Source organism: Echinococcus granulosus, assembly GCF_000524195.1.
Source record: "Echinococcus granulosus chromosome Unknown EG_S00019, whole genome shotgun sequence".
Classification (NCBI taxonomy): Eukaryota; Metazoa; Platyhelminthes; class Cestoda; order Cyclophyllidea; family Taeniidae; genus Echinococcus; species Echinococcus granulosus.
In genome coordinates, this window is record NW_020170399.1 from 998,472 (window position 1) to 1,023,202 (window position 24,731).

The window sequence follows — 24,731 nt, forward strand, 5'->3', positions numbered from 1 at the left end:
AATCGACAAGTAATTGGAAGGCCGTCTGAGTTTTTGCGGGTACTTTGGCCTGGGTTCAATCGTGCTTCAGTTCTGTTCTTTGTTGACGTCAATTTGAGTCAGTCTTGCCCACTCTCCACGTGCACCATCAACCCAAAATTGTCTAGTACTGTACAGATTCGCGCGGTTTTGCTAGGGGCGAGATGCAGATCTGATCCAATTTAGGCCTAGTATTTGGTGGAACATTGACTGTCGTAATGTTTCGCAACTTTACTCTTAGCGAACTACTGGCCTTCTTTACTGGGACTCGCTTTGCGGATTACGTCAAAAAGCCTCGCGAAATATGCGAAAGTTTGCATCTTATCTGCAATAAACTAAGTTCGGGCTCTTGCTCGAATTCAAGCTTGATCGATTCGACTATGAACGAGACCGTTACCAAAGAGATTATTCTATTCCAAAACGTTCTGAGGGATTTCCTGGCATCTGTCGCAGGAAATTTTGGCAAATCCACCTCTGTGCTTAGTACGTGTCCGATTTTTTTTACAGGCTGTTCCTTCAATCTTACTAGTTTCACCTTGTGTTTACCCTTTTAGGCGTTAAAATCTGTGATTTTGACTGGCTTTCAGATCTTGGTTCAATTTCTTGCCTCGAAATTGACAATTCTTCAAGAGAGTATTTTCATCCTTTCCTGAGATACTTGGTGCACTTTGACGATCCCTCTGACAAGCATAGTATTTTCAATCTATGTTGTCTATCGTATCATGGTTTTCTCCGTTGGAAACGTTCACTTTCCCTGGGTCCTCAGCTGGATTGTGTCTTGCTAATTTATGTGACGAAAATTAGTATTTGGATATGGAAATGCTTTGATGAGTCGCCTTCTTACTTGTTCCTGTCAAATACTCTTGAAATGCTTGGGGTCTTTGTGGGAGCAGCTGAGCTGATTCCAAATTACTGCTTTGAGAAGGACCTTATGGTGTGAGTCAACATCTGCAAAATTGGTTCATATGCTCATTTGCTTGTTGCGTAAGTGTTTTTTTATACTTGTAGTTTCAACTATCTAAACAATGCTTTATGCATTAACATGCTAATCGTGGCCGTCCCTACACATTTCGCTGTGATAGATCTCAACGCATCCAAAGCACATACCTTACTTTGTCGCCTTTGCCAAATAGGAAAGCAGTTGCTATCTGCTGGTCATTTCGCTGTAGCCTTGGACTATGTCCTAATTTCGCTTCACTTCGTCACTCGCATTACTCCTCAAAATTTGAGTATTTGGCACTCTGAGTTCCATGATTTGAAATGTTATGAGCCTCTCTTAATGGTGTACCACGAGGATATTCTCTCTGCTTTGTTTGCTGCTGTTTATGCGTCCTCTGCGAACCACCCTCACGACTTCTCAGCATTTGCCTTGCTTAATGATTTTGTGTTTTGGCTCCAATCGAATAAAAAGCCAAGCATAATCTATCACTTCATTCGACTCCTGACGATCGGGACTCCAAACATTCTCTCCTTGGTTATCCAAGCCCTTTCTGCGGACTCAGCCAGTTCTTTCGTTTGGCTTTGCATTAAAATTTCTGTCCCACTTCGTTATCTCATGCACCCCGTGTGCATACACGCTTTAGTGAGCGCATACATCAACATTTTGGAAAAAGATACATGCAACCAGCTGAATGTCTGTGAGCTGGCGGAACTTTTTAGTCCGTACTTCGAAAATCTCAATGAATTTGAAGGAAGTGAATTGAACTATCAAGATGTTGCCTTCGTTATTCAGGTGTTCTCCGGAGTTGCTAGCAGATCTCCTGCGGGTATGGTCCATTTCCCCATACTTAATATTCGTATGCTGTGCACACGATAATCGCTTTCTCGTATTATCTCATTTATGGTCGTCGATCTATTGGGGTTATAATTACCCAACCACGTTTAGATATTTTAATTTCCTTGTGCCATTTCTTACACTTGTTTTCTTTTTTGGACTACCAACGAACTGAATAGTTCAAGGATGTTTTCTGCACCCGTCCTCGCTTGATTGTTTTTCAATAATAGCTACATTTGTTTTCGCATATTTAGCTTGTCGATTCCGGTGTGCAATGGTTCAGTCTTTGATTTGTCCCTACCTGATTTCCTTTCAAATGGTCGGCACACCTCAGGTCACCGTGGCCCTTGAATTTTCTTCCTCATTTATCCGTTTGGTCAGTAATCTTACAGAACCAGAGGCAATCCAAGCGGTGTCCGATACTCTCCCTTCTCTTAATCGTGTTCTTCTTACTGCGCATATATCAGCATCCGGCATAACGTCCGTTATCAGGTGCGTGAAAGTTATCATAGCCCATTAGATGAATTCATGTTCTTTCGAGGGAGAAATTATTGCCAAGTATTGAAGATGTCGTTACCACCATATAGAAAGGTCATTTAACAAGGAAGTTATTAGTGTTAATGAAATTAGGTGTCCTACATATTTGTATGTGCTAATACTTTTAATAATACCCTAGTTTGGATAGATTTTTCGTCATCATTAAGTCGCCTAATTCAATTCAAAGGTACTTCTATGATTGGAACTGTGTGGGTGATGTATCACACTGCTACTTTTACGCGATTGTAGGCTCTAGCATTTCATTTGGTTGCTATTTTCATTTTGAATAAAATGAATAATACGGAGACGTTTAGTACAAAGAAAGTTTTTTAGTGCTATCAAAAAATACTTTATTATGCGGGTGATTATTATGCGTTTATGTGGGACGTCAATCGCACACGAACGTATCCGATTATCCCCAAGAATTCCCGTATCTGAAAGTAGAATTCCACATTTTTTGGTATAGCCGTTTCTTCCGAAGTAGCTTTATGTACTTCCGTTATACTATGTTCTTTTGCGTATGATTGGTTGCATTAATATGCTTTTAATGTGATTTTGCCAGCTGAATTTCCCTACCTTATTGTTGGTTGTGTTTGTTTTAGTGCATTTGTCGACTGCCTCACTTCCTCCCCTTCGTTTTTTTGCCCATCATATTTGACTTTCTGTGGTATTGGTGCCAACTCAAGAACTTTTCTTCTTGAATCGCTTGTCATAAGCTTTCTTCAACTCATCCTTCGATGCGTACGAGTTGAGCCATCCGTAGGTCTTTTTCTAGAGGTCTTACATCCACTAAAAGTGGATGTTACCTTATTTTTGCCTTTGTAAATTCAATTCAATTAAACCCAAACTATGCGAAAGAACTCTAAGGCAAAGTTTTAAACAGCCTAAAAATGTTGACTCATGCCAATCATCGAGTCTGCTATAACTATTTCGACCAGACTTACGTCTGTAGGAATTGACCACTTATGTTTAGACGAAAGATTTGCGTAGATTAAAAATTCACGGTATCTTTTAATCTTGTCTTGGTCTTGCACATTGTGGATAAAGTTCAAAACAATCGAATGGAGTGCTGGTTCCAGAGTCAACAAATCAGAGCCTCTAATTTGACTGTTATCCACTCTTACCAATGAAACCGTACCACCATTTCCGAAAACATTACGGTTTGTAAATACCTTTCAAGCAGTTTTAAGGTTTTTTATTAATTAAACGTTATTTGAATTGTGTATTTCGTCGTGACCAAGAAGGACGTTATTGTCAAACGCACATTTTGCCCCGGTCTCAACCTTTAGAGTGTTACTTTCCTAGGAAACCAGAGCTGAAATCAAGATGAATTCGAATGATTTCAACAAACGATTAGGCGACGAGGTTTGGTGTGGTTGTTGTTAGAACAATGTGGGTCATTTGCACCAAACTGTCAAGGTAAAGATGGTGGATAGTTGCTTGAATTTCATGAGATCTGCTGGGGGAAAAAACAGTCCCGAAGGTTGCCTCTCTTTGCTGTCGTAACACAGAGGCAAACCACTTATGCACGCATGAAACCAAATTTTGCAGATATTTGGGCATGCCGATTCCTTGCAAACCTTTTGGCATCTTCAACTTACTAAATTCATTCCAACAGTTGGATGTGTTTACTGTGGCTGAATAGATTAAGTTGTGAGGGTGGTGGCCTGTAAATAAACGATTGAGATTAGCCGTCGCGGCAGGCCAAGGCAAATGCCGACTAAACTTGCCACAAACAGCAGTCCTCCAGGTACAGCGGCTAGGTTACGAAGCTGTCGCCTACTCTACTACGCCCGACGGACCTTGCGCTGCTTGATCGTTGCGCTCATTTCTTCACACATTAGGCCACATGGCTCAAAGAATACTCAACATTGGTCAGTGGTTGAAGGGTCTTGTGACACCAAAACCGTTTTGGCTACTGCCGTAGGTAAAGCACCATCAAGACTATAACCGTTGGCAGTGGCTTAAATACATCCTCTGATAGTAGTTGTTAATTTTTAGGATGTGTTGAAACGCCTGCTTGATTCACTACCGAAATTCTGCGTTTGGAGTCTCGTTACATTTGTTTGCAAGTTCATTCGCCTCTCTCTATTAGCATACCTATGAGATGCGCAGAGTAGCACTACGCTAAGTTTTCCGGAACGAGCTATTAAAATTAATTGTAGTGTCTTATGCGCATAACGTCCAACACCAGCAACAATTTCTTCATCTCTCTATAATACACTCGTAAAAGAATTAGCTTAACGTTTTGATTGGCAATGTTAAGTAACAGTTAGCAAACACACTAGTTTCCTTTTTTAGCTAATCTTAACCTTCTTGTGAAATGCTTACAAGAAACGGAGGGATTTGAATGGTCCCCATTAAATGCCGACCCCTTATCAATGAAGTTAGAAGCGCTTGAAAATGGGCCAATTATCTTAGGATTCCAAAATTTTATTAGGAATTGTTTTAGATGTGAGCCAGCTTTGAATTTCTTTCACTCAACATCCAACATTTTTGGCGTCCTAAAAGCAAATAAAACCACTTTGAACGCTTCAAGTTCCAGAAATGCAAAAATAAAGGTGACCGGCAAGATCCCGAAGGATAGATGGGGCTGCGACTGGCACATGCCTACCACTCGACATGTTTGGGCGTGAATCCGTGAGTCTGATATAATGCCGGTGAAAATGTTCTTCCAATTCAATTAGCTGGGAAGCTCTGATCAGCTTCCCCAATCTTGGTACTTTAGGACCAAGATTTTATTTATGGTCGCTCGAAATGAGGCATTTGTCCCATTCTTGCATTAATGGCGTTTTTTGAGCCGCAGTAAGTCTTTTGGTATAATGCCATTTAGCACAACTAGAGTAAGACATGGGTGTGATTTTTGGTTTCCTTTAACCCGATGAGTCGTTTGCATGATGAATAATTGTTGATGTGGTCAGTGAGAAAATGCAGTTACTTCAGCTCTGTCAACATTTGTCCCTACGTCGGGTGGCATTGAAGCGGCTTTTGCATTTGAAGATATAATGGAGTTTTAGGCCTCTTTTGGATTTTCTCGAAATCTTATTCGTTAAAAATGCTACTTAATTGAATGTTTGTTTTTGAATTGGATGGACGTTGGATGCGGATCTGATGTTATGTCTAGATATGTAATTTCACGATTCATCAATTCCATGTGACTCGCAACTCGCCCTTTTTTTGTTAAAGGTGCCACACTCTAACCTCAGAGTTATTGCTTGGACTGCTTTGTGGCGTGTTTTGTCTCATCCACTAAGTGGGAATTTGATATCACAACCGTTTCTTCGTACCGGAACTGGTGGTTGTCTGCTTCAGTCGCTTACTAAGGCAGCAGAGGATCAACTTGCTAATTCTGTTGATACTCCCATCGATCTCCATGCTTCGTTGATTGGAGTGTTGTGTGAACTCTACTGTGGAGTTAGTCAATCCATCTGGTAACTTAAGGTCCATTTAGACGCAAAACTCTCCAGTTGATAACATTCCGCTTGACTGCAATAATCTGGACGTGCTTGAACGCCTTACTTCGTTCTCCGTGGGTGAGAATTGTGGGCAGGACAATGAACTTCCTGAGCCACCCGAAATATTTGAAGGTACCGTCTCTTTTCAGCTAGCACAACTTCATTCTAGAACCAAAGGTAAGAACTCTATCCGTTCCTGCCAGCTATTACCTGGACGAGGAGAAGAAAATGTATACCCACGAAGATCCACAAGTCAAAAAGCATCTCAACCTATTCCTCTTCATTTTTCATCGCTTTATGCGTACCTGTGACCTCGAAAATCCTGATCACCCATATGCTTTGAAGAGGTTTCTGCGCGAAGTCCTTAAATTCCGACGACATGACCTCATGCATTATTTTGCGTTCAATAACAATCAAATTATAGTGAGTTTATAAATGTCATACATACTCTTAATCTGTTCCACTGTGTAGCTCCCCTGGGATTTTTTTAATTCACTTTCTTAAATATGTGTGAATTTTAGAAGTGGCTATCTGATGTGGTCTCCGATGCGCTGGAGTTGCTGCGTACTCAACAGCCTCAGAATGGTGAGTTCAGACTTCAACACCAATTCCATCAAATATGTCACCTATACTGGCATATGTGATTTTAACCCCTTAAAATTGATCCATTTCGTTGCGACTTCGCTCTGTTTTGACCATCACGTTTATATAGTGACCAGAAAATTGACGCGTTTTCTATAAAGCTTGCTGTAACGGCTTTTTGCAACTTGTAGGGGCATGCAAGCTGTATGCGATTGTATGCTTCAAAAAATGTTGTGTCGATCTATCGGTGCGGTACTGTTTATTACCCCACGCACTATTTTCCGCCCACCTAGGACCTCCATATCATAGGGTTCCGGTTTAACCCTGTGATTGTGCTTCAAGCTTGTCTGCTCTACAAACTAAGAGTTGAGAAATGACCAGGGTTTTTAATGCCGATTATTTCAACTAATAGGATGTTGGTAGTCTTATTACAAAAACAGCGTGAAATTACTCCGTTTTCTCATGAGTTACCAGTCTTAATTGTATTAGTTCCCTTAAAGATATGTGTAAACATCGTTCTGTCTTAATAAAGCACAAATTGTTCAACTTGATTAACAGCAAACCGCCTGCGCAAACACAATGTCGGTGCCTTTTACACAAAGTTAAGGGTGGTTTATTAGCCATTGCGTAGATGTGGAGGGATATTTAATCCAATTTTAAGATACTTTTAGTAGTAATGTCTTCTGTCACCTTGCAGAGGACGCCGACCATTCCATTTCGGATGTTCTTATCGACTTCCTTGAATTCTTTTGTCTGGGAAATGAACACGAGTCATTGTCTGCTCTTTTTCAAGTCACCCCCATCCAACTCAAGAATTTACTTCAACTTACTACTGGAACTAAATCCCGCAAGTTGCAGGTAAGACCTAATTTTTTCGCTTAATTTCAGTTGCGAATTGTCCGTCTCCTAGTGGGGTGGTCAAGCCGCGCAGATCCCTTGGAACCTGAGCACTTCCTTGCATGGCCTCGGCATTTGAACTTCACTTTACCTCCGATTCTTCATCAGTCACAAATCATAGACCTAAGTGATACGTCGGTGTTCCAAAACTTTGCATTTGCCCGATCTAGTATTCCACTTGAACAATGGCATTTTGACCCTGCTCATCCCTATCCACTAACCCTCATCTCCACGATCTGGCCTCTACCTATCGACCGGCACCCGGATGTTCATGATGGACAGCCCTTGGACATCGCAAATTCAATCGCTACGTCCAACTATGCTTCTAGCGGCTTGGCAGTAGCAATGTGGTACAAACTTGTAAGTTACTTCCCCTTTAACCCATGGAATGGACTCCATATTCTAGGCTTTAAACTACTTTAACCTCGAGTCTGCACCTGACTTCGAAAAAATTGCGGTTCGATTCGTGGTGAATTTGAAATCCATAAAATCTGGATGTTCGTGCCTTTTGTGTTCCAAAGGTTTCCGCTTTTTAATTCATTTTAAACTCCGTTAATGGTACTAATTCTAATGTTATCTTTTACGGTGGCTCCTGAACTTTTGAAGCAAACTTTGTTTACGAATTCGTTATCCTACAGGCTCGTGGCGCAACGAGGTTGATTTGTGTAGGTGTGTTTATCGGCACACTTTTGCGTCGTTTGTCGGTTTTCACAAACCAATTTCTCGCATCTTCGGATTTCTTAAATGTTTAAAAGACTTTCGACTGACTTTTGCGGTCTTATCTGTGTGAAACTATCGTACACCGTGGTTATTCAAATTCATACTTTTCATCAGGTACTTTGCATTGTGAAAAGGAACACTTGAGATGCCCCCTGCTTTATACCTTTCTTTAAAATCCTTGTCCTTTTCGACACTTTTTAACCGCCGAATTTAAAGCAACACGTTTTTATTTTCTGTATGCTTTGTGGTTAGTTTCTTGCTCCATTTCAGCTTACAGCGATCACTAAGTCAGTTCTCAAATGCCGGTGTTTGCTTTTTAAGACAATCACTCAATTTCAGGGGACACCGGCTAACTACGGGTCAACGTTTGATGCCAACCTTCCTCTATCGAAGTCCACCTTGTCTAATTTGGCTTTGCAAGGAGAAATGCTTCATCTATTCACGCTGGAAGAGTCCCCGACATTTTCGCGATCACCGAAGCCGTCCTCCTCAATGCACACTCATTCAACGCGTGCATCTTATCTTCGGACAATTCCGTCACTCAGTTGTTGGTCCATTGAGGTATGTGTGGTATGCAACTCCTGCGCTCCACTTTTCGTCCTGTATTCTTTGTCTTTTAATTCTCCCAATAGATTTGGTTAGTTCCCTCAACCAGGGGTGTTTACACCCGTATCAGACGAAAATGCGACTTTGGAAAGCAGCACTTTATACCGAACCATTCCGCTTGGGACTCCTCAGAGCTTATTTTGGCCGGTGATGCATACCTTTCAGATGCTCTAGATTCCAACTCCTGGGGACATATGCTGTTTAGCATCCTGTGGAATGAGAACTCAAAGGCGAACCTTACAGGGATTGTAAGTTTGATTCCTTGATTTATTTACACAAAAAATACCTAATTATCACCGTCTTTGTTTCAGGTAGCTGTCACAACCAATGCATCAACATACACAGAGTCGACAATTAAATTGTCTCCTCTGCTAGCCTCTCCAAATCTGAACAGGAATCGTACAGTTAACTTTGTACACAGTCGCCGATTTACGACGAATTTGTGTTCACTAAGCCTGTGGATAGGCCATGCAAACCCAGCACTTGGAGTGTCTAAGACTGTTACTTCGAATGAACCTTATCTTTTAACTGGTGGATTTCTTGTGTTTACCGGTTAGTTTTCATCTCACATTTTGTATTTTTCGCTTTTTAATTGGATTGAAGGAGGACCTAATACCGTTTTAAAACGAGGTTTTTGTTCAGTTTCTTTGTACATGAGCCATGCTACTGGTAAACAATTCATCTTTCCAATCTTCTAATTATTTGTTCGTTGAGTGGAAGGTTTTGAGCCTTTTACGTAAGCTTTTCATTAAAATAGGTCTTTTGTAACAGAATTGTTGCTGGCATAATTTGATCGGATATTGTTGACACCATCAAATGTTTACGACGACAATGAGGGTGTTGAATGCCTTCTCCTGGACCATTTGATGAATTTGTAAAAGTGCGATTTATTTTGTGTTTGTAAATAATTCTAATGACACTATTTATCTTAGGAGGCACAATTTATGCTTTCATGGTACTTATGGAGCTGTTATTCATTTTGAGTGAATGCGCATCGGGGTTATGCTCTGGTTTTTTATTTTGGGATTCTTAGTAGTAGTTTCTGATGCACTGAGAATTCTAGGAAGTAAACAAAATGCTTTCTTGCATGATTCGCCAATGCCTGCCTTGGGGATAATTCAAGGATTTTCATTGTACCACGGAGTGGAGTCTGCGCTGACTAAATCTTCAGATTTCAAAAACAAGTGGGTAAAAGCTATGCCTACGCTTACCCTGAATACAGTTTTTGTGTGAAAGGTCGCATCCAGACGTTACGACTAGATTCTAGTCATGTGATTTCGAATTTTTTCATTATTCTTCAGTATGCTCCTGCATCGGTTGTAAAGCGTTTCCTGTTGAGCACAAATAAATCAGTTACTAAACATGCCTCTGCCCATATTTACTTCGCTCATCATGCATCTTCATTCATCTCCGTGCAGGTGATATTCTCCCTAAGATGCCAGCTAAACTGACAGAAGGATCCCGAGCCCACTTGAGGGAACTGGCTCTTTACCTTGCCCTGTGTGGGCCTTTATGGAGTGGCATCTTGCCCTGTGCCTCACAGGATGTCTGGCCTACATTAGTAGCTAGGGGTCGCTGCTATCTCAGTGCCTTCCTTTCCCGTCTGCGTCCACAAGAACTTGGTGATTTATTTTTGCGAGGACAATGCATTCTGGATTCTGTGGAACAATTCCAAGGCGGTACAACAATGTGGGTCCACACCTTACGAAGATTAATCAATGTGAGTTGAGTAGTTTCCATGATTGTTATGTTCTAGCTCTGGGTTGGAGTGTTTCTCGTGCTTTTCATCACAATTAGATTGGCCTCCCCATTGAGCGCACTTTGCTAGTTCTCTTGCAGATGACCAACCCCAACGTTTCTTTATTTGAATGTCATTACCTTGTTTTCCAAGCCACTTTCTTTCACCACAAACCTTGGTCGTTGTTGCAACGTTTTTTGTAAAAAGTGAACATTAGTTTAGGAATTAGGCATTTTGAGAGTAAACTTAGCAGTTTTTTACTTTCCAGCACAACTTATTGGTTTCCACTGGATACCCATCATCGGCTAGTGTCAACTGGACCGTTCGGATTCCTTCAAAGCAACACCTTTTCCCATCGGTCTCAGTGTTTTATACAGATACTACTTCAATGTTCCAGTGAGTTTCTGACTTCACCTTTATTGTCTTTTCTCCAAACAGTCCTCCTATATTTTTCTGGATCACATCCTTGAAATCTCACGATTACTTTTAGAAATCAGAGAGACTACTTAACCGTCACTTTCAATGTAATTTCATTCCTAGTGAGAAGATGAGAGGTTACAATTGTTTTCAAGTTCCTTCAAAATTGTGGATGGTTGACCCTGTGTCAAATCTTGATGTTGAAGTTACTGCGCAGAATCTCAACACACTGACGAAATGCGGCGTTGATGCGACCATCGCGTCCATTGGCGGCGTCGATTCTGCCTTTTTTCTCGCCGGCGCAGTACGTCTTCTTTGGGCTTTGTGATTCATGTTTGCCGTTTACCGTATTAATCTGGCCCTGTGATCTTAATTTTATTGCTTTGTAATGCCCAAATTACTCCTATAGATGTTACAATGCATAGGAGTCCGGAATCAGCTATATTATGAATTTATTATAATTATGCGAGGCAAAGGGCTAAAGTAGTAATGTAGATGATTAAGGCCAACACAATTCTCTACTCTGTTTTTTTTCGATAGCTTGTGGTTGGTTACATATCACCAATCTACTCGTGCATATTTAAATTTTGAAACAAGAAGACCTCTATAAACTGTCGTTTGAATGTTGAGGTAACAGTCCATTTCTCATAATTTGGCACTTAGGCTTTACTTGCAGTCCTCAACTGTATTACTCGCTTTCTTAGGTTGCCTGCGCATCTGAAGCTGACACCGAGGTCATTGCAGCCTCCTTGGATCTCATTCTCACTCTCACAAGGCACTCGGTCGTCGCCGCAGAAAAATTTTATCAACCCCTATCAGAAGAGCTCATTCCTCGATGTTCTGTTGATGCTTTTGGCCGTTTACACATAACAAACTATGGTTTATGTCTGTTGACCTCCCTCATTAATCGAATTTGCTTAAGGCGCGTAAATCTGGCTTTTCAAGAGGTGGGCAATTTTTTTCTTGTGCTAAAAAAACAATGCATTCCCACTTGATTTTAAAATGAGACTTTTACTCTGTTTAGGTATTCACGAAATATGCATATGTAAAAGTCGTCGATAAAGGAATTTGCCTTCTGCTAGATCCCGAGCTGATTGTTTGTCAGATGATTTTTTCATCGTTGGAGAGCCTTCCAGCCGTGCTCAGTGCGATGGGAGACTGTTTCGCTAGCACAAACAGGAGTCACGACCAAATTTTGTCATGCAACATTACGAATGTGGATGGATCTCGAATAATTGAAGCTGCTGTTACCAGCTTTCGAGTAAATTTATCACAGATAGCCTTTGTGATCCATTCATCCCCTTGAGTGAATTCTATTTAAGAGTATTCAGGAATAAATCCGTTTTTTAAAATAATTTATCAACATTTACGAAGTTATTTACGTTTTTAAGGCAGGCACTAACTCATTCACCGTGAGGATTATGCAATACCTTTGCGTTAAATAAAGTGTGTATAAATAAAAATTAAAATAGTTTTGTTTGCAAAGACATCTACGGTTCTGCACCCAAAGGCATGATGTTCCCCACTCCATGCAAAAGTGCGCACATTTAGTCTTGCCTCCTGGTTTTGTGTTTTGTTTACATTTTTTACTGTCTATGGTAAATATATTGTCTCAGACTTGTACAAACGAAACGGGTCACTCTATCGGTATGGAAGAGATGTCCCATAGTGAAAATTACAATTGTGGTTAGGGATGGATTATACCTACCTAATTTTTCTATTTAAGGTTTGCTTTCCCACATCAAACGACAATGAAGATGTTAATCAACTCTTTGAAGCGACAAGTGCATCGCTCTCTCGCCTGCTTTCGCAACGCCTGGCCGTCCGACCTCCACCAACTGCCCTGCTCACGTTCCTGCTGCAGACATTGGCCTCAGTCGATCCCGATTTGTACCACTGCGCAGCCACACGCGCCTTCGACGCGAAAGCTCGTGATACTTCCCTAGGTGTGGATCTGGCGAGCCTGGCTCGATCTCGTCTACACCTTCTTCAAGATGTAGCGGTCTCTACTTTCGATGTCACCTCCACAAACAAACGAGGTGAAGTACCTACACTCCCTTATTTGTCGGTGATTCTTATGATTCAACTTCGTAGTTTATTTACCTATATCGTTGCATTATGCCCACCCTACGGTTTGGAAAGCTTTTAACATAGGTGGGAGATCAGCGTGAAGATCGAAGTACATGAGGCAGAGGACACCCGTCCATCAATGTCGGGGATTACATCCATTAGTGCTCTACTAAACTATGGTATATCTTGTCTGCACTTTATATACTCGAGTTGCAAGCCTTCAAATTCATTATTTGTATCTGAGCCTCCTCAAAAATCGTGATTAATGTTGTAGCCACGTAAGTAATTTTGTGTTCACTTTCTGACGCACTTCTCTAGTCATTGATGGTTATATGCTTTGGGTTTTCCTTTGTAATGGGAAAACTGTTGTCTAAAATTAAACTGCCTTTATATTCTTAAATGCTGCATTCAGGTTTAATTTGCAATTGTTCAAAAACATGGGCTTTTATAATTTTAAATTTTTTTCAAATCATTAAAAAGCTACTCTAGGATACAATAAGTTTCTCATTCATAGAATCTTATCTTTATGTTTATCTTCATAGATGGAAATTCTGCCCCAAAGGCAGAAATTTTGCAATTGCCTACTGATGAAGTCTCTGAAGAAAGCACTAAACAATATTCGACTCCACCGCCTTTGGACTCCACCATATCGATTCCCCTGATCCCTCTGCAGCCCTCCTTTACCCTAGAGGGTGTGAGCGATGCCGAGGCCGCTACTTTGGCTAGATTTCGGGAAAACATTCTCTCTGGTGGTGGCCGAAGTGACTCTAGTCTATCATCCACTCTCTTTGGCTCGTGTAGCAGTTTGCTGGAGTTCGGAAATCTTGATCTGGCTGAAGGAGAAAGAGAGAAGGGATTTGAAAGTTGTTCTTCGCTTGCGCGGTATCACAGCTTACCTGATATCTCGATGCCAATAGTTGAGTCTTCCTCTTTTACATCACGTGCGTTGCAAAACTCCATTATTTTTAGATTATATTATAATTAAAACAAGGAATTAACACATTTCCTTGTTTTCGGATACTTTTTCTGTCATTTCTCTTGTTTATAAACCATAGCATAAGCTTTTATTAGTGAATTATTCTTAAAATCATTGGCAAGGATAATAATCTGCTTATATTTCCGGTTCTCTAAAATCGCATCTCATTTCTAACTTCGTTAACTTTACCAGTAAAGTACTCCTTTACTCTAACTGAAGGTACTTCATTGGCAGATGTATACCGCTGAACCGAAATGTGCACACTGTTCTGAAACTTAAAGAAACGCTATCTAGCTTAAGAATTGACGAAAAGTTGCCTTTTCTTTATTGATGTAAATAGGACAGATGGCCAAACTGTAGTTATTTGTGATCACGCGCCTTTTTAGAGTCTGTCACGGAGGCCTCTACCTTTTCAAGCAATGATGAAGCAAATTCCTCTGAAAATCAGGATTATTCTGCTGCTGCTGCTGATCTTGGCACACCGACGATATCTCCACTTCTGCTTTCTCAACGACACCACCTGGCTGCTTTGACGCTGTCAGTCCTTACTAAATTCTGGCAAGAGGCAGCAGCAAAAGCTGCTGCTGGAACGGAGCGAAAAACAGACCTTTTGGCTCCTCCGTTCTGGCTTATTTACCATCTTGGGTGTCATCCCTGCGTCAAGTTCCGAGAATATGTAATTGTTCTGTGACTTAACCACATTTTACTCCGACTTCTATGTTTGAACTTGGATGCCGCATATATGTTGCGTATTTGATTAGAACGAATTGAAATATATTGGAAAGAGAAATAAAATGTTGGAATTTAGTGCTGCATCAAAATAGTGAAAAAAATCCATGGTATGGTAGTCGATTTGCATCTAAGAGTGGAAAGCTAGGGGACAAATCTATCTTCTAATTTATTCAATAAAGCGACAAGTCGTAAATTTTTCATGATGCAAATTCCTGTATGCTCCACCTCCAGCATCTAATTCCTTTCATTCGAACTACAATTGGGCTCTTTGTACGTTATCATTATTCGCTCTCAGCATCAATGTCTTTGTGGTTTCTGGTTAATCCATTAAATTTTGCTTGTTTTCAAGCATTTGTAGGATCAAGGGTTTAAAGCTCTGCTGCTTCAATATGCTGCCTTAGATTAAATTCAGTTAACATCTGATGTGCTTCTTATAGCGCATCTGTTCATTAGATGTTCTCAGACCTCATACATGAACCATTTCATTGGTCTTTATCGCCAAGGCTCTGTCTCTTTACATCACACTGCTGAGCATTCATCCAAGCCGTAAAAGGTGCGACTCTTTGGGCACCGACCGCGCTTTGGCGATGCAGTTCCTTTCGGACACCTCCTCCATTACTTTTCGGTACTGCTCGTCCGTGACAGAAATGCGGTGCGCTGCTAGGTGTGTATTGGATCCCAGTGACTGCGCTCTTGTGCCCCTTGCGCATGTTGCATTGACTTCACGATCGTTGGTTGCTTCTGCATGCCAAATCGTCAATTCATTTGTCGACTCGAAGTCAAACCAGGTACGTCGTACTATTGCATCTTTCGTCAAACCGATATCATTCGCTTATTTTAGCCATTTTACGACCTCTACTTGACTAGACGGTCAATTATTTAATCCCTTACCTTTGGCCACCTCTTTCATACACTTTATTTGTTCAAGGCTTTTCTTTGGGCGAATACATTTCTGTGGTCGGGTTCTGTATTGTCTGAAAAGCAGTTTTAATTCCTAATTCCCTTATTTCTCCTATGACTACAATATTTTCACAATAACTTTGACAAATTTCAGACAAATATATCCGGATATTCTTCCTCCACTGATGGTAGCGCCGTAGTCCCTACATCCATTGCATTGCCAATAGTTGCGTCTTCCTTGGTGGACATTGTAGCATTTCATCAGATGTATAATGAAAAATCAGTCGAGGAAGCTTTATTAGTGGAACTGACCAAGCGGTGGACGGATTATCTTGACGGTTTATCGAATTTCTTTAATTGTGCAAAGGTATTTGTCTCCTTTTGACCATATTTTTCCGTTTGGATATTTTCTCTTACATCCCTTTTACATTACAGACGGATTCCACTGTCCTGACTGCCCTTCGTGACCCCTTTTCCCTTTATATTCTTCTGGAAATTGTCTTCTTCCTCCAGTCCATTTGTTCTGCACCTAGTGGCATCAATATTTACACTGAACGATTCCATGAGATTGGGAACTTGATTTCTCGCCTACTGGGTTCCATCATCTCCAGAGTCAAGGATCGGATTGCATTTGCTGATGTTAGAGTGATAATTTCTCATTTGCGTTTCGGTGGCAAGTCTGTCAATGAAGTGGATTACCTAGGTAAATGTGTGAATGTATTTGAGCATCTGTTTACTCGTTTATTTAGCCTCCAACCAAATGTGTATTGTTCGTGAGGTCCTTCTTCGTGTCCTACTCGCATTAGTTGGACGCATCCTTAAAGAACTTAACGAAGGTACGCTTTACCTCTTTCGTTGAAACAACTGTGCTACTGGATTATTAACCCTTGCTATCAAATTTAGATACAACTTTTACACAACCTCTTCTCTCACAACTCCAATGGACGGCAGTTATGGTTGAAGATACCCTTCTTTACAAAGGTATACTTCTTTATTGGATGGTTGCTTGTTATGCTAAGATTCTTTGGATTTCTTACTCCTTCTCAAAAATAGGTAATTTCAAATCTTGTTTTAACACAAAATATTGCCTTTAGTGTCGGAAATGATAGGATTGTTTCTCTTATTTCATTACGGGAATGTGCGTCTCGAACTACAAATAGGCTCACTTGGGTTTTGTGGCCGTTGGAAATTCGTTTTCAAATGCCTTGTACTACTTTTCCATTATTTAGGGTCCAAATCACCTGTTGAAGCACTGACTGCGGATCCAACAAGCCTTAGCTGTCCACAATTTCCCACTATTCATCTTCTGGAGAAGGCCATCATTACCCTCTTCGTGAACTCCGCGTCTCATGCCATGGTACCTGCATGTGCCTTATGGTTGTCGTCATAATCAGGCGTAAAGAGCAGAAATTTTCGTTTATAGATTGGTACAAATAAATCAAACATGACCGCTTTTACAGATGGCCTGATGCTTAATTTAGTCGAAGTGGTTGAGGCCTTACGTTAGTATACTTTATAACATATAGTATTCTTTTAGCGGAACGCTGGAGCTGCGATTTGGTTTACACTATCGAGCAGTCTTATGCGCTTGTTACACACATGGTGCGAGACCTTGTTGGAAACCCTCACAATCTCAACGACGGGTCTTTGGCTTTTGACTCTCCTTTCCCAAGAGCCCTACATTATCGGAGACGAGGCGGTTTCTTGTTGCCCTAATGTAGGTATTTCCTGTCAAGCTTTCACAATCGGAGATAAACGATAAAATTAATCATTTTTATTAGAGTTTGTAAGACTTTTTTAAATACTACTATTGTAAATGCATAGACGTAATCCGGGAATTTCGACATCTTCTTATGAAGGGCAAGCACACGGCAATTTGTGTACCTTAGTCTTTTGTCTTTTTACCGTTTATTCGCATTCTTCTGAGGTTTTTGATGTTACCCTTGCAGATTCTCATGGAACTGAGGAATATTCTCCAAATGCTAGAGGCCATCTTTTCAATTAAACCGGGGAGATCTGAAGAAATTCAGTACAATCAAGAAATTAACGGCGATCTCCCGTTAACGTACAGCACATACAGACCTGATTGTGTGGGCGACCGTGGTGACATCGCGAGACGGAAGACCGACTATGATAGGATCTCAAATGCCGTACAAACCCTGCTGGAGTGGGTGGAAAAGTTGTGTTCCAATTTTGATCACATTTCAAAAAAATCGCCACAATATGCGATATCTAATTCTTCGCTATCTGTACGTTCTAATCGTGGTATTTTTTGGTCGGTGTAAGGAACAATGCTTTACATCAGACGCGTTCAGACTTTCAATTTAAATGCATTGGTGCAGACTTACCCGTAGTCTTAAATCATTGTTTTATCACTGCAACTTGGCACAGGTGGGCAATCTTATTCTTTTCAGACTAAATAACTGGCAGAAGGACAAATCCCTTTTGGGAGTAAAATCGTTTTGAAGCTAAAATGAGTAGTGTTGGAGCACGTTTTCGTATGCCCTCTAGGGTCCTGAACCGAACCTCTGCCCTCCATTGCTTGTTGACCAGTTTGATTGGCTGTCACCGTTGAGAGAAGCCAACGAGGCGGGTCAGCGCCACTGGTCGATGCTCGTCTCCCAACGCAGACACATTCTTGATGTGGTGGCCCCCTTCTACTGGATGCAGCTGGGTGGCGCTATGAGCCATGAATGGTAGACAAGTGGAATCCTTTTAAACCCCATTTGTTGCAGCATGTTTAAAACTTCTATCTCATCATTCCTTCCACAGCTCAATCTTTTACACCGAGGCTCTAAAGCCCGTATTTTCACATGTGGATACCTTTGAAGATGAATCAAGACAGCGCTGCCGACGACGGCCAGTGGTTATATGGATCGACGATCGTTTTGTGAGATCTTCGTCTGTAAATGCTTTGGGTGAGTATTGATAGATGCTAGTGACTACTCTCACTATTTGACTCCATGGTGTTGCTTCATGTCAAAAGGTCTAGTGAGTGGATTGATCATTTTGTAACTCACTTAAATAAATTGCCTGCAAATTGGGCACCTCCACTAGCGTTAATAAGCAGCAAGCCTTAATCGTCAGTGGATTGGTGTAAAATGTTTTCGGACTGCTAATAAATGTTCATTAAACAGAATTGCCCACCGGGGACTCTCCATAATGATTCATGATTTTTATTCTAATCTCTACAATTACTTATCGCAGAACCTTTGATGTGCTACTTTTCAAATGGCTGTCAGGCCAATATCTTAGGAGTCATCCACTGAGCCCTTTGATGATGCACCAATCGACTTACACCCCCCCGAGAGGGCTGGCAAGAAAGCGCTGCCTCCTGACACCACACACTCAATTCCCTTCCTCTTGTCAAGCCCTCTTCCCACCGTCAGTAGCGCTCTCAGATCGGTGTCTTGGCGTCTGGTCATGCCGACTAGTTGAAATATCCGATTCTCTTCCGTTGGATGGGGATCTCACCTTAGATGCCAACCGAATCCATCTAGTTATCAATGTCAGGGAACTGCCTGAATCTCCCATGGTGAGATTATTGACCAAATAGATTATATCCTTTATAAACGCATATATTTAATATATTCTAATTCCAAAGTTAAACCCTACTAAACTGTTGCCATCATCTGGCTCCTTGGGGTCTCGCCTGAATTCTACAACCTGCTCAAATGTATTGCTCCTATAATCTACAGCAAAATTCTTCGTATCTACAAGTCTTGTTCAATCACGGAATTTGGTATAGTTTTGGTTTTTTGTGTTCTGTTACATGCTGAGCTGTTGACCGTGATATGTTCAAGTCCATTCTATCGGCAAATGTTTCCTTTACAGCGTAATAGAAATTGTAGCGGCGCACCAATGCACGGTTTGGGTGAGGACGCCAGCCAAAAGGAGGTGCTGACTTGTCCCCTACATGCAGTCACGCGTGTCGAAGCGAGACGTTTCGAACTCCGTGATCTCGCTCTGGAGCTCTTCTTCGAGCGCGCGTGTAACATGCCGCCTATAATGATTGCTTTTCGGTCTAACAAGGTGATTTTCATTTACATGTGTCCTAGTTTAAGCTGCCTGACAGCGGTTTTAAAGTGTTTGATTTCTCGGTCCTATCTATCCAAAACCCTAATCCCTTTCACAAGTTGTGATGTAAGAGAATGCTTTTGAAATTGGATATCTACTCTGCCTGAAGGAGCGCGACCATTTCATTCGGAGCCTGGTGGAGGCGTGCGGCTCGTTGTGCATTCGCCCACCCGATGAGCAGCGGCGGGTGACTGCGGGACGGCGAATGACCGCCCTCGGCCATGCCACATCTGTCAGATCCACTCGCGGTCCACGGCTCTCGCTACGAGACCTTTGCGACGTCCTTGTTGCGCCTTTTCCTACACCCTTTATCGGTCCTGCCACACGTGCTCGCCTTCTCGATGCTCAGGTCGCTTGGCTTTGTGGTCAGATGTCAAACTTTGACTACATAATGGCACTCAACACCGCTGCCGGAAGGACATACAATGATATCACACAATATCCCATCTTCCCTTGGATCCTTGCTGTAGGGGTTTTAAATAGTTTGTGGTACTTTAACCACCAAACCCTTCCACCTAGTTAAAATAACAATGCCTCGCAGGTTTTGTGATGAAACCGAATTTGTTGCTCAGCAATGTCAGTGTTCGGTATTTTATACATTAACATATTGTGTCAGTCAGTTGAGTTGGATGCGGAAGGAGTTTTTTCTTTAATTTTTTGATCTTGATAGGATTATGAGAGCGAGGTGCTTGACCTTGAGAAGACGTCGAGCAGTTTTCGACGCCTGGATCGGCCCATTTCGGTGCAAACAGAGTCTCGCATAAGCGCTGTTTCCAGACACTATGAGGAGCTGAAAGCGCAGCAGTTGGAGATTGACGTTGTCGGTGGAGAGGAGCAGAGGACGCTACTCTGCCCCGTTTTTCACTACCCCTCCTTCTGCTCAAACGAAGCTATCATATTGCATCTTCTCTTTCGGCTCATCCCTTACGCCTTTCGTCTAATACAATTTCAAGGTAAGTTTTCTGTGAGGCCATGTGACAGGTTTACTTCATCATTATGACTAAAGACCTTCAAATCAACAATCCACCGTGATCACATATGCTTTCAGATTTAATCTCATCTCTTTATGGGACTTGACACTTGCCGATTGGCCTGTTCACGGGGTTATTTATTCGAGACATTTTGTCGTGATATGATGGGGCACTTTATCACAACGAACCCCAAAAAGATCTTTATAAAAATTAGGCTGGCTGTACAGCTAAGTATAAAGTTAGACAACCTTCACATTAAATGAACATTTGTTATTGTTTTCCACATTTAAGATGGTAATTTCGACGATCCCAACCGCCTCTTTCATTCGGTTGCTTCTGAGTGGTCACTAACCACAAATTCCACAGCCTTTGCTAAGGAATTGGCCCCCGAGTTCTACTTTCGGCCAGACATGTTCGTAAACTATGAAAACTTTGACCTGGGCACCCGACATGACGGCGAAATCGTTGATTCGGTCAAACTGCCCCCGTAAGTCCTGAGTAGATTTAGGTGTTTCAGGCCGCCTCAGCACCCCCTTAAAACTCTCAGTCATGTTTCAAGGGTCCTATTTTAGCAGTCTTGTTCATGCGGGAAAGTGTTGCACACTCTGTCCTGAGTGTTAACTTTTTGATCCTTGTCCTACAGCTGGGCCAAGGGTGACCCACGTCTCTTTGTTCTGGTCAACCGGGCTGCCTTGGAAAGTCCCTACGTCACTGCACACATACCCGAGTGGATTGATCTCGTCTTCGGCTATAAACAGACCGGTCGTTGGGGCGAACGTGCCGTCAATCTCTACCACCCATTCGTTAGTCGCTTTCTGTCTTCCTTATCCTTCATTTTTTAAAAATCCCTAAAATACCCGGCTATTACAGTTGAGAAACAATAATTGTAAAATTGTAACGCTATCACCTGTCAATTTTAAAGAACGTGTCCATACAGTAACGTGTTTTATGCATACCCAATCTTTGCCCGTTTTTGTTTTACACCGGCATACAGAGAAAAGCTCTTTTTTTCCTCATACTCATGAAGACATATTTTGGGGCAATTGACGTCGACAACATTGAAGATCCATTGCGACGCGCTGCGGTGCAGTCGATGATCCGCAACTACGGTCAAGTCCCACGTCAACTATTTCCAAATCACCCTCATCCTCGAAGAACCATTCCCTTCATCACTGTCAACACCTCTGCAGACTCTCGCAGATACTCCGACTTCTTTGGCCTCTCCCGACTAATCCGGTACATTCTTTCGCGTCAGCAAGCGGCTTTGCTGCTCCGCAAAATGGAGAATCACAACGAGTTTCAAGCGTTGCAGTCAGTGTCCGAACCACCGATTGCCATGGTTAAGTCATTTTCAGCGGACGAGGAAGAGCCTTGGCCTGGTCCTGGGGTAAGTGTAGCTACCTCAATAGTGCCGCTCACCGCCGGCGCGCCTTTGGACACCGTGAAGGGACTGCGCTGGGGCAACTGGGCGGGCAGCCCTCTCCTGGAACCGGTGAGAAGGAACGACTGTTGAGATTCATATTGTTTTCTCAGGGAAATAATAGGTCAGATGTGGACCAAATAGAAATTAGGGCTAGATGGCATAAATACACTGAGGCTTGTCAAGCGCATGAATCGTGTTCTTCAAATGGTTATTCTAACGTCTCATTGAAGTGGGAAAGTTTTCACAGACTCGGAAAACCCATCAAACCTTGCCATCGTAGTTATCTACTTTTGCCTTTAGATATCTGGCCGATTGTACAGCCTTTGATAAAGCGCCAGGTTGCAATGCTATTCGAGTACTCGGGGTCTTATAACTCGTCGGCTGGCGAGAAGCTTTTGGAAGAATGATACACCCAACTTATTTTAGAGGCACCAGTTAAATAATTTTGCAAGCTTATTACTTTTAATGAACTGATGGTTTAATTCTTCCCAAAATCATAATCTTTGTCTCAACAGTGTCTCGTTGGTTGACTTAAGGTATTACCTTTTTTTTCAGCTTGGAATCAGCTGGTATGCCAATCTTCAAGGTGGTTCACGATCCTACCGTCTCCGCAGTAGCTCTTCCGACCAACCTAATTCTCCCTGGACCATTTTAGTTACCGATTCCCTTGCCTCCCTGTTCCTCCTCCACCTTTCCTCCCATCTACTCTTACTCGTCAAAATTTCCCTTCTATCTGGAGTAATTAGGATAACTGCTAGGCGCTTCGCTGATGGGCTTGAGTTGTATTCTACTACTATTCCGGTCCCGTTTGTGGAGCCGGTTTCAATTTTTATCGCTGTTCCTTCTGTTGATGGAAGGCCTCTATCTCGCGACGCTCAGATACATCTGCTTGTGGGAACCTCCTTTGGGGGTCTTTATGCACGAACCCTATCAGCCAAAGAGCTTATATGTGGATTTATGAGCAACGAGAACGACGAATGTCAGGTAAGAATCGTACTTATAATCGCTGTCACGTTTGACTGGTGTTTTATAAACAGTTCATGGGTGCACTTCTCACATTCTCCTCGCACACTTGCACGATTCACCTCCTTAATCCTGCTTGTTTTGTATTCACTGACTCGTGACTAAGGAGGTTTTACTCCAAACATGACCAACCGCACTTGAGAACCTCAATTTTACACTTGTCTATGACTTTATTTATCAGGATAGTTTGGTCATGGCGAAGATACTGAAAACCACCTATTTCATAGTCCAGAGGTTGCCATATTAGGAGATACCTGTTTCATCTGTTTCAGCCATGCCAATACCGTTCGATTTCATCCGGAAATCTCTTCAACTTTGATAACTTTGTCGACGGCTACGTAAAGGTACGTGGAAGTCGAAGCAATCATAAAATGCGCCTTTCCTCCTCCCACGTGACCGTGGGTTGGCGATGCCTGATTGGTCACACGGGTGCCAGCATCAGTTGCGTTGACACCTGTGTTCAACATGGACTGATTGCCAGCGCAGATGCGCGCGGTCGCGTGGCTGTCTGGGATTTGGCCTCTACGGCATTCATCGCCCTACTGGAAATGGACGAAAGCAGTGGTGTTTTTGAGGGGGTTTGTGGTCTAGCTTTCGATCAGAAGTTAGGTGACCTTTTGGTAGCTCGAGCCGGACCTACTGAACCTCACGGTAAATTTCGTTTACTCTGCATCTACTTAGTAGTAAAAATACAAGTAGTTGTTTATTCGCGCATCATGACTTTCCAGATACAAGAGAAAAATTCTTGGCTATTTATTTTTTGCGGATCACCAAGCCCTATTAAATTTGCGTACAAACGGATGGGAACTAATGATTAATACATTATCCACACTTAACGGCTTCTTTTATTTGCCACTGTTTCGCCTTTTCATTACAGAAATCTGGATCGGACTGTTCACGGCGGATTGTCGACAGAGCTGTAGCAGAATTCTCGATTTTCAAGCCGAGACAGGGTTTACGACCAGCACTGATTCGCCCCTTCTCTGTAACTCTCAAGAGAACCTGCCCATCATATTTTCCCACCACCAGGGTTGTCAAGTGGGTTGCATTCTCATTGGCGGTCCAAGAGGCTGTCTTATTTGGCTCAGCAGCTGGACCCTCAATACCGTCTCAGTAATGCGGGTTAGTTGTGCATCAGCTAAATGGTGGAACTCAAGAAAACCATTTCGAACTTTGCGATCAAAAATATAACCTGCTTACTCCCACATGGGTTCCAACGCTTACTGTGGGTGTGCCTAACTACCTTTTCCTCTCCTAGTTGGATCAGCCCTCACCATGCCCTATCGTCGCCCTGTTATTTGTTCCACCATCATCAACTCTTACCAAGCCCGCTGACCCCATTGCGCCTATTTTTCACCCCAAAAGGAGTAATCAGGCTCACGCAGATGATGCACTGTTTATAGTCGATTTTGAAGGCTGGATGTATTTCTTAGAACCGGGTGCCAAGGCACCATCGCGACAACTCAGGATTCGGTTGCCCTGCGGAAGCCTTCCAACACCGGGAACACATCAACATCAGGACAGTACCCCCCTTCATCTTCCAGAAATCTGGCTTTAAAGTCACAGAGGCACTTGTCTTTCAGCACTCGAACGAACTCATTTGTAAACACTTAGCTGACCTGCATGACGATCTTGTAAATAAGCGTTACTTATTGCTACGAAGTACCAACGGAGGGCAAATACCAAAGACAATTTCCCACAATTAAAAGTACATTTGCGCTTGAATAGTAACGCCACTCTAACTTTTTACTAGTTATGAAGAGCAAAAAACTTGCTGCATAGTTCTTGGTATGCTAAGATAGTCAAAATAGTCCC

General features: G+C 42.2%; 1 protein-coding gene across 1 annotated transcript; it reads left to right on the forward strand. All coding sequences in view use genetic code 11, as the record gives it.

The window, feature by feature from the left end:
- Window positions 1–236: 236 nt before the first annotated feature.
- Window positions 237–24,474, forward strand: EGR_03651 (Lysosomal-trafficking regulator; the record flags this gene model as incomplete). The annotated part of the gene is made up of 41 exons (XM_024492900.1): window positions 237–501; window positions 573–954; window positions 1,027–1,784; window positions 2,047–2,284; window positions 5,536–5,743; window positions 5,781–5,916; window positions 5,954–6,207; window positions 6,306–6,369; window positions 7,064–7,224; window positions 7,255–7,623; window positions 8,254–8,544; window positions 8,616–8,837; window positions 8,901–9,141; window positions 10,008–10,278; window positions 10,868–11,048; window positions 11,449–11,691; window positions 11,769–12,005; window positions 12,471–12,783; window positions 13,357–13,755; window positions 14,177–14,466; window positions 15,026–15,310; window positions 15,577–15,789; window positions 15,858–16,125; window positions 16,172–16,258; window positions 16,326–16,403; window positions 16,652–16,779; window positions 16,960–17,139; window positions 17,372–17,671; window positions 17,934–18,118; window positions 18,195–18,340; window positions 18,794–18,957; window positions 19,257–19,454; window positions 19,609–19,965; window positions 20,170–20,452; window positions 20,762–20,957; window positions 21,114–21,273; window positions 21,498–21,962; window positions 22,449–22,877; window positions 23,189–23,567; window positions 23,794–24,038; window positions 24,175–24,474. The coding sequence occupies 41 exons, from the start codon at window positions 237–239 to the stop codon at window positions 24,472–24,474; spliced, it is 10,569 nt and encodes a 3,522-aa protein (XP_024352783.1).
- Window positions 24,475–24,731: the final 257 nt, after the last annotated feature.